This window comes from Drosophila santomea, chromosome 3L (assembly GCF_016746245.2).
Source record: "Drosophila santomea strain STO CAGO 1482 chromosome 3L, Prin_Dsan_1.1, whole genome shotgun sequence".
Lineage (NCBI taxonomy): Eukaryota > Metazoa > Arthropoda > Insecta > Diptera > Drosophilidae > Drosophila > Drosophila santomea.
Genome location: NC_053018.2, coordinates 8,381,522 through 8,391,405, shown reverse-complemented (window position 1 = coordinate 8,391,405; position 9,884 = coordinate 8,381,522). Strand labels below are relative to the sequence as shown.

The following is a 9,884-nucleotide window of genomic DNA, read 5'->3' as shown; positions in this document are numbered from 1 at the left end:
TAAGCTTAGCTACGATACCCATCATATCTAGGGCTTAGTTACCAAATGCAACTTTTCTTATTGATATGCCTATGTATGAAGTGCTTTTACTTAACCCATTTTTAACTTATTCTCCACAAATAGCAAACATAAATAACTAAAGCCGTCAAACTCAAGCCTCAATACACAATAGCACAGACCCACCAAATAAAGCCAAACATAATGTCCAAGAAACTACCAACTATATCCGTAACTGCCGACAAGCGATCCACCCATTCCGACTTATCCTCCTCATCGTCATCCCACGACACAGATAGCAATGACATGGACTATGGGCGCAATGGCGGCGGGGGCGTAACCGATGTCGAAGATTTTGACAGTCAGGTGGAGGTACTAAAGCCAAGCTCCCGTCGAAATTCTTGTAACTCCTCCCTGAAGCCCAAAGCTCATCCTAAAGCGAATACGGGAGACAACGATGTGACTGATGTGGAGGACTACGACACAGAATCGGAAGATGATGAGAAGAGCACAGCATACCCAGAACTAAAGCTGTCGCTTAGGGAGTTCCTCCAGCAGGGACTCCAGAACCAGGAAGCCGTCGATAATGATGCCAAGGAGAGCTGTGAGATAAAAGCCGGAGATTTCGTGCAAGCACAAAACCTAAATGGTATGGCAGACTATCTGACTGATTGCGAAGACTACGACACCGATTCCGAAGTTGGATATGGTTGTGAGAAATCAGTGTGCGTTGATCTGGATCAAGCAATGGGTGATCAGGGGCGAGTAAATATTGCAGATGGCGAGAAGAACCAAGACGACTCCGATCAATATGAAGATGTTTCTGTGATTAGTGATATAAGCGATTTGGCCTCAGCCATGTCCGATTGCACTGGTATTGGGGTGCGTGGCATGTCCGAGGATGAAGTTTTGGAGGTATCCGATAGTGGTCACGAAGAGGTTTGCAACATTGCCTGCTCGGAATCAGAGTCCGAGTCCGAGGGAGCAGCTGCGTTTAGCCAGAGTGCAAGTGAGACTAGTTTTCCTGCAATTGACGTGGCCTTCGTAAGTGCCAGTGGACAGCCACGTCGAAACTCGAAATGCAGTATACCCACGTCTGGACAGAAGAATTTCCTACAGCTGGCTTCGAAAAACGAAGAGGTTTTAACTGACGTTGAGGGTATTGACGACTCTGCCGCCGAGGATAGCTTTGACAACGAGGAGGAGGACGAACAACCCATACCACGTGCCATAATCCTTGCCTCTGGCGATGATGGGACCTGCCTCACTGATGTCGAGGACATGTTCTGTGAAGAGAGTTCTCAGTCCACCACTGCTGAACCGGAAATTCGTTCAATCTGCCACGAGGCATTACCACTGCCCCATCGCGAAGTAGTAGAACTGAAGGAGGATAAGTACGGAGACACAATTACCAATGTCATGCCCATGGACACAAACTACGAGTTTGGCATTTACAACCACCTAAAGGACATGATCCACACCGATTCCGAGGACTATTCGTGTGCCGACGAGTGGAGCCTTCAACGTTCAGTTGCTGAAGATGCTGCGATGGGAGGACCGAGTCTAATTGAAAACGAAGTAATTGTATCCAATGAACTATTGAAGCAGCAGCAAAACAAGCGCCTGGAAGTACAGACCAATGCCGAGTCCGTAACTGATGTTGAGGAAATCTTCGTGGCCGGAATAAATCGCCGCAAGAAGTTAAAGACCCGCACTCTAAGCAAGGGCAAAAATAAACTACTGGACGCCGTGAAGGGCAAAGAGGATGGAGTCACAGATGTCGAGGATATGGACCTGAGTGAATGCGGTTTACCTTTGGGTGTGAAACGAGTGGAGCAGCTTAAGCAACAGGCAAAGGGATCAAATGCAGACAAAACCTCAGAATCTGAGGATGTATCCACCGACGATGTCTCCGACATCTCAGACGTCTCCGACGTACCACCGCCATCGACAGGTGACAAAACTAGCGGCAAGACAAAGCCACAACCGCTTCACTTCCGTCTGCTAAAGGATGATATGCAAAATCAGGAACATACCGATGTTGAGGACGTTCAGTTGCCTTCGGATGCGGAAGATGCGTTGGAACCGCCGTCCGTTGCAGTGGCCAACAGCAATAGTAAGGAGCTGAATGATATGTTGAACGAGAGCTATACGGTGGTGCACGAGAAGAGTGGTCGCAGTTTCAACAGCGAGGCCGAGAAGCTACATGCCAAAGGCGTGATCCGAGATGCCCATACCGACGTTGAGTATGTTGAGTCTGACGAGTCAGCCGCCAGGGGAGGCAACTAGCGTGCTTCCCGTGTCCGCAGCCAATCCGACTCGAATCAGTCCCATGCAGTTGCCAAAATAAATCTCAACAATAGTTAATAAGTGTTCATAGATACGAAAACCCAACACACACACTCTCAAGCATTTTGTAAGTAAAGCCAACAATTACCAACCATTTTCGTTAAAGTTCTTGCCACAATAAATGCAGCAAAAAGCCTTAAATCTACTCGCATCGCCCCCATACGTCTAACCTCTGTATCCGTGCCATACTAACAAATTTCTAAGCATCACCTATGCGTCGTTCTACTAACACTCACTCTCTCTATTGTAATTCCCAATCGTAATCGATACTAAAAAATTGTGATATTTAAAATTCGTTTCGTTTGTTCTTGTTTCGATTGTCTGTAAATCATTCATTATCATTTCGTTTGTAGATTAATATAATGTAGTTCTAGGTCACTTTTGTGTTTGTGCCACACATAAGTTGAGCTCGTCTAACATGCGTTTTGTTTATTGCAGAAACCCTTCAGGAAAAAAAAGTAGACCTATCCAATCTGGATACCGCAAAGATCTCACATGAAATTGGTAAGTTTTTCAAGTTCAAGATATTTAACTTTTGCTTGTCATAAATATTGTACTACATAATGCTTAATTGGTATGCAAAATTGATCAGTTATTCGTATTTGTTTCCTAAATGCAATTAAAGCTCATTGACAAAATAATTTCAACGGAATTATGTTCGATATAAACTTTTGACTCAGTGCGTCAGATCTCGCTCACATCACCAACATCAACCTCACCGCCATCAGCTATCACACATATCAGCTATTTTGCACATACTGCTCGCTTCTCATGCTCTACATGATTTCCAACGCTTGCCCTAACTTTCTAACGCGCTCACACACTTTCTATTTCAATCTGTCCAATTTCTACCTACCATTGAACTGTGCAATTGTCTTCCAGGTGATGTTAAAGTTGGTGGTGGTGATGATGATAGTGATGGCGATGGCGATGGCGATAGCGGAGATCTTGTTGCACGCATTCGCGAGGAAGCCAATATTCTGGTGGATCGCGTGCTCGAAGAAAGTGTCGAGATCATTGAGAGTCACGGCCATCAGGCCAATGGCCATGAGATCGCTAAGCTGGACTACAACTCAGAAAGTGAGAATTATGCCATCACATGCGACGATATCAGCGGCGTCGATGTTATCAAATCGCCCACCATTGAGTCCATGTCGGGCAAGTCGTTTGACGACAACATGAGCTTCACCGACGAGCACATACATTTACCCTTGCATGCCCAGAACACGACCACCACCATGACAACGACAATTACCACTCAATTCCAACAGCAGCAGTCCCAGTCTGCTGTCCCAAGTACATCGGCGGCAAAAGGTAACATACCATATAGATTTGAGGTAGTCCCAACGCTAGCCTAGAGTTAAGGATAGTAGCTTGAGGCGAATTAGAATCTTGCATAGTGTTGATTAGTCCGTTGGCTATAACCACTCTCCTGAATTGTTTGCTTTTTGCTCCCATTCCGCCTCCCATGTGACCATGTACCATATAGATCCGGTTCCAGTTCTCGAATCCGTACCCGTATCATTTCCCGTAGAGATTAGTCGAAGTCAGGCGGAAGACGAGAGTGCAACGAGAGCCAGGCGCATTGATCGAAAGATCGAGAAACTATCCACGGACATGGACGATGTCAGCGCCAGGTTCGATGAGGCGTTTGAGATGTCGGTGCCCGAGGACGAGATCAGCGCCCTGCAGGGCGACTTTTCCAAACTTAGCTGGGATGAAAGCGTTTCCCCCACGACCAACACCATGGCCGATATGGCACAAAACCAAATCACTCCCGATAACGATATCCAAGATCTCATCGCAGGTACCCTAAGCAAAAGCGAAGCGCCTAGTGATAAGCTATGATTTCCATTTTATTTGCCTCATTTAATGCCGTTGACAGAGCAAAAAAAACGACTCACTATAGATGTATGTGCTGTATTCCTTTTGATTTATGTTGTCCTAGTGAAATGGCAGAACCATAATCGCGGCCAATGATTACTTTTTGATTGTTCAAGTTGAGCTCTAATTGCATTTAAATTTTTTTAATTCATTTTGTACTCATATCATATAAAATATGCATGCTCTCCTATACTAACCTATACTACCTATCTATCTCTATGAACTTGTGTTTCCTATGCTAACCATATACTTGAATGCATATACCCTAATATCACCTACTCTATTTCCTGTTTCTATCCCGTAATCGTATTTACTCTTCCTCATCTTTTGTTCTCGACTTTCACAACACTTTTAAAATTGCTTTCGTTTTCACACCTATTGTTTTGTAGAAACAGGCGGCGATTTACCAAACTCAAGTGAAACCGATACCACTCCCGTACCACCGTCGAAAGAATCGGAAACCAAAACCGAAACTGAGCCGACGGTAGTAACCAATGCCTTCACTACCACCAGCCACGATACACCCACACCAAAACCAAGAGTACTCAAAGCAAACTCCCCCGTCTCCGAAGGCACTGATAGCACCACCATTCCTGGCCCAGTGCCGAAGCCCGAAATACCAATTGATATTAGTTTTGATGCCGCCGCACCGGTTCCAAAACCCCGTGCTCCCATTAAGCACACGGAACCCTTTGAAAACCTGGCTGCCCTAGCTGAACAGTCTGATAGCATTAGTCTGAGAAGCTTTGAGCTTACAGAGGACATTTCCAAGACGGACGAGCCCTCCACAGAGCTCTCCATTCGATCCCAGCTGCGGGACATAGTCACAACCACCACCACTGCTTCGGAGGATCACACCGAAAGCTTCGAGCCAACGAGTGAGATTTCCGTCGATGATGCCGATACTGAAAAATCAGAGGGTGCCGAAAAGACCACTAGCTTTTATATTGGGGAATCCAGTCGTAATGTTATCATCAAGACATCAACACGATCTGCAAGCGTTACACCGCAAGAAGAGGAAGCTCAGGGCGAAATTGGCATTGATGCTAAAGATATTTCCCTAATGAAAGAGGTATCCGTTGACTCTGACGAAGCCAACGATGTTTTCAAGGAGTTCATCACGATGAAGCCCGAAGATCCTACTGCAATGGACAGCAAGATAACCAGACAAGGCTCGGAAACCCGGAATGACATACTCGAATTTGAGAATGCTGATAAGGACAAGACTGCAGAGCAAAAAATGTCAAAAGTAACGACCGAGGAGAGCTTGACCACATCCACCGGCTCCAGCGGTCGAGCCATCATTGAAATTGCACCTTCGAGCAGCGAAGATCCCGATGAGTCCAGTAAGGAAATTCCGGAAATTGTAAATACAATCTCTGAGAAGGCAGCCTCAACTGATAGATTCGAATTGCCCTTGGAAAAAAGTGAGTGGGAGACATCAGAAAAAGAAATCCCAATTGCGGGCAAACAAAAAGTAGTTCACTCGCCTCAGCAACCTCAAGAAACCAGCATGCAGAGTACGCTTGATAAGGTTCTCGGAGATGAAATCCTGGAGGAAGAACACAGCACTGAGGATAAGGAGCTGAAGGACTTAATCCAGGAGACCACTTCCCAACTTGAAACGAGTAACATGCCTCAGGGATTTTCATTTGCAGGTGAGAGCGAAGACATCTCCTCATTCATTGGCATACCCGAAACAAGCATGCAGACTTCCACTTTGGATAGTACTCAGCCTCCAGAAGGTCTGTTCGACACCACAATCAAGGAGACCCTTAATAAACAAGCGGCAATGGCACATTATGCCCACGATGTCTTTGGCAGAGGGGAAAGACGTGATGACCACGGTTCGCTAGGTTTCATTTCCACCGGCACAGCCGAGGAGTTGAGCTCCATGGAAGAACAAATGGCAAAGGAGGAACAAGCCTCATTGGGCTTTATTTCAACTGAAACCGCCGAGGATTTTAGCTCAATGGAAGATTATTATTCAGAGAAATTGGCCGTCGCAAGTGTCGTTGGTGATGAGGTTGCAACCGAAAAATCAATTACAACTAGCACTTTTGAAGAGCTCTCGTCTGATCAATCCATGAAGCCAATTGATGCTGTGGTTCATCGACTTAAAACCGAGACATCGCCAGACTCCATGAACCGCTGGTCTATTCCCGATGTAGACACCTCCAGCTCAAGCGAGAGCTTCCACAGAAGCTTCGACAAGACGCAAAGTCGACCGTTGTCCTCAGACTTGGATAACCTTCTGACCACCACAGGCACTGGCACCTCAAGTGAGTACCAAACCGCGCGGGAATTCACCACCACTGGTCGCACAGAGGGCACCGAATATATTAGTGCAGTCAGCACCCTCGGAAGCAGTAGTTTAGATTCCCAGTCGGAGACTTCGGCCAATTTGGCCAGCATTGATGTGTCCGAGCTGTCGGAGACATTGGTGGCCTCCTCTGCTGATGTCGATGCCTTTGAGGCCGAAGAGATGTCGCGTCTGGGCGATCTTCGTGCCGATGACGAGGACAGTGATGAGAGTGTAGAGCTGCCAGGAACTGCCTATCCGACTAGCGAACAGCAGAGCCTCATGAAGCGCTCCCAGGAAATGATATTTAAGCCAAAGACCCAGGACGAAGAGCCATTGCCCGTTCAGGATGTGCAAATCGAGGAATATCCCAAGGCCAAGGAGGCAGAGCGCACCTGGGGCCTGGCCTATCCCTTGGAGGATAGCAAGGTGGATAGTCCGCGGGAGAGTGAAAAGGGCGAGGACATCCTGTTGTATCACGCAGATCCACGTCGGTCCATTGACGAGTCCAAGCTGGCATCCAGCCTAGACGAAGGCAGTATTCTTTCCGTGAGCATGTCGAGTACATCCAACATTGACACCGTTGTAGAGAACTTTGATGATATAATCGGATCTGCCGGTTCTTCTTCCTTGACCGGCATCGAGGGTTTCCAGTACGGCCATGATGAGTCTATTCCATCTGCCTCGGTGCCCGAAGACGCCACATTTATGCTGGAAATGGAGAGCAAAGAACATTCACCGCAGGATTCGAATGCCAGTACTCCTCCAGGCGGGGAATCAAAACGCCGGGGTCACAAGCGTAATGAGAGCATTTCGGGAGATGCCCTAAAAAACTTGGACAAGGAGGTTGCATTACTGGGCGAAGGCAAGGAATCAGAGAGCGAATCTGACACGGATCCATACGAATCGGAATATGCCCGCCAGTTCCGTTCCCCCAAAGAACGAAAGAGCAAAAAGAAGAAGCAGGCGGCAGCCGAAATGGATCACAGTGGCGAATTGGAAAAGCGTCCATTTACACCATCCCAGTTGGTGGCCGAGGTCATCGTGGAGGACAGTGTCACCGAGGAGCTAGAGGCCGAGGCAGCAATGATCGAGGAGCGCCGTCCTTCTCAGAATATGCAGGACTATTCAAACATACCCGACATCATGGTCACGGAAGACATCAAATCGCCCATCCTGGAGGAAGAGACCGACGAGTTCCCCGAGAAGATGCTCTACAAAGTGCGCACCGAGGAGGAATTGCACAAGGCGAGCGACACCTCGGTATATCAGAAGGCCAAGGCCGAGGAGAAGGAGCAGGACTTTCAACGTCGAGTGCAGGAACAATATCGTCAGAAGCTCGAGGAACTGAAGCGCGCTGAAGTAGGAGCTGAATACGATGATCACAAGGCTCCCGATTCCCCAGACTCCTTTGAAATGGTCGAACAACCGGATATCTCGGATGAATTCGTCATTATTGAGGAGGTGGCCAAGGAGGCCAACGAAGTAGATCTCGGCGGTCAGAGCATTAAGATTAAACCGATTAAGTATGTGCAAAAGCACGACGAAGATGTTGAGAAGATCATCATCAAGTCAGCGCCTGCGGATCCCAAGCTCGGATCACAGCTCTACAAGGACGACCTGAACTTTGAGTTCGAGGAGAGTCCTCCCACTGGAGCCAGCAGTAGTAGCGAGCAGCAGGAGGAGAGCGATTCCAGTGAAACTGCAGCTGCCAACAAGCGCTGGGTTGAGATGCAGTTGACCGACAACCAGCTGCGATATCCATATGACTTAGCCGGAGCCGTGCTGGAGGACATTAAAGAGGAGGACGGAGAGTTTGAGGTGGGCAGTAGCCGCATCAGCAGTTTCAAAGACTCCTTCTCAAGCACCCCCGAATACGATGTGGCGGCACGACGCTATCATTCCCGTGGTGAGCACGACGATGTCTCAATGAGTAGTCTACAGGAGTTTGAGTCCCTGGAGCAAGCCATTTCCCTAGAGAACCGAAATCGCACGCACCAAGGTTCTACGGATTCGAGCAATGGAAGCTTCACCCGCCGATATGTGGTTCGTCACAGTGGCAGTGGAACTGCCCCTGGTGACGATGTATCGGTCTCCAGTCTGAAGGACTTCGAGGGTCTCGAGAATGCCTGCATTGAAGCCCACCTGATTGAGATCAAGGCCAGGGAGGAAGCTGCATTACTTTCGCGCTCAGATGAGTCAAATAAATCAAATGGCAGCGAAAAAGGAGCCACGAGTAATGTTGTGGTGACCAAGGTAACGCGCACCGTAACCCGCACCGAAGTGGTGCCCTCCAGTCAAGTAGAGAGCATCGAAGCCCTGCTTAAGCAGAAGCTGGAGCGGGAGGAAGGATCCGTTCAAGGCAAAGTCACCGACATGAGCACCACTGAGTTGGATAGCAAGTCTAAGATCGACAGCCAGGATTCCGAAAAGGATAGCATCGATAGCATGGAGATCAGCAAGAGCCACGACATGATGACCAGCAGCATTGAAAGCTTTGACATCTCCAAGGACGCCACGACAAGATCGGACATTGATTCCCTGGAGATCGATAAGCGACACTCGCGCCAGGAGAGCATAGAATCATTCGGCGATGAGCAGCTGGATCTTATGAGCAAGTTCGTTAGCGGCGGTGGAGTGACACTGGGTGATGGACTGACCACCACCACGACCACGACTACCACCAGCACGGATGCCGATGGGCATGAACATACGGTGACCAGGGTGATAACCACTACAACAAATGTGGCTGGTGGCATCCAGGAACTTCCAATGGACGAGGCCGGTATGTCGAAGGACGTATCGGTGGATTCCTTAAACATGTGCGTGGAGCAAACAACCAGTTCGGCTGGTACAACGGCCACGTACCAGACTAGCGCTGGTAACTCCCAGATGTCCGGGAGCGTGACCAGCTGTGCATCCAGCACTCTCATGGAGGATTCGTTCCCTGGTGTGGGTGGCATGTCGTCGTCGCAAATGTCGGCCAGTTTTTGGTCACACGATGAGTCCACGGTGGTCGAGGATGAAGGACGCGATCTCGCCAAGAAGCCACACCAAGGCCACTAAACGCTGGATGGGATTAGGAGATAGAGAGGCAGAGAGAAAGAGCGAGAGAGTCAGAAGAAAAGAGATATATAAGAGATGTCACACGTAATCCTATATGAAAATGGGGCTTGAACGGTGACTTAGAATATTTGGCTAGGTAAGCATCACACGGCAAAGGCTGCGCGGCTTTTCGTTTTACTTTTGTTTTGTGTCTTTACTTGGTCTTCGACTTAGAAGCAGAGCTCAACTTTGACAGAGAAAAGTAATACTCGCCGCTCTACTTAGCTCAAAATGGTTATTAAATAAG

General features: G+C 48.2%; 3 protein-coding genes across 19 annotated transcripts in view; 2 read left to right on the top strand and 1 right to left on the bottom strand.

The window, feature by feature from the left end:
- Positions 1-3,251, top strand: part of LOC120448066 — a 32,856-nt gene extending 29,605 nt beyond the window's left edge. The window contains exons 2-4 of one of the 2 annotated variants that reach the window (XM_039629830.2): positions 124-2,413; positions 2,785-2,850; positions 3,229-3,251. In XM_039629830.2, the coding sequence (XP_039485764.1) occupies positions 202-2,286 (2,085 nt within the window). In that variant the 5' untranslated portion in view covers positions 124-201 and the 3' untranslated portion in view covers positions 2,287-2,413; positions 2,785-2,850; positions 3,229-3,251. Of the gene's footprint in view, positions 1-123; positions 2,414-2,784; positions 2,851-3,228 lie in introns of those variants that run through there. The other variant, XM_039629831.2, reaches the window with a different exon arrangement.
- LOC120448068 (signal peptide, CUB and EGF-like domain-containing protein 3) overlaps positions 1-9,884 on the bottom strand; it is a 114,217-nt gene that overhangs the window by 98,758 nt on the left and 5,575 nt on the right. The gene's annotated exons all lie outside the window — the stretch shown is intronic.
- LOC120448059 (ankyrin-2) overlaps positions 1-9,884 on the top strand; it is a 62,694-nt gene that overhangs the window by 51,837 nt on the left and 973 nt on the right. For 10 of the 16 annotated variants that reach the window (XM_039629813.1, XM_039629812.1, XM_039629811.1 and 7 more), the window contains 4 exons: positions 2,785-2,850; positions 3,229-3,660; positions 3,836-4,153; positions 4,620-9,734. In XM_039629813.1, coding sequence (XP_039485747.1) covers positions 2,785-2,850; positions 3,229-3,660; positions 3,836-4,153; positions 4,620-9,598 — 5,795 coding nt within the window. In that variant the 3' untranslated portion in view covers positions 9,599-9,734. The remainder of the gene's footprint in view (positions 1-2,784; positions 2,851-3,228; positions 3,661-3,835; positions 4,154-4,619; positions 9,735-9,884) is intronic. The other 6 variants (XM_039629814.2, XM_039629819.2, XM_039629822.1 and 3 more) reach the window with 2 other exon arrangements.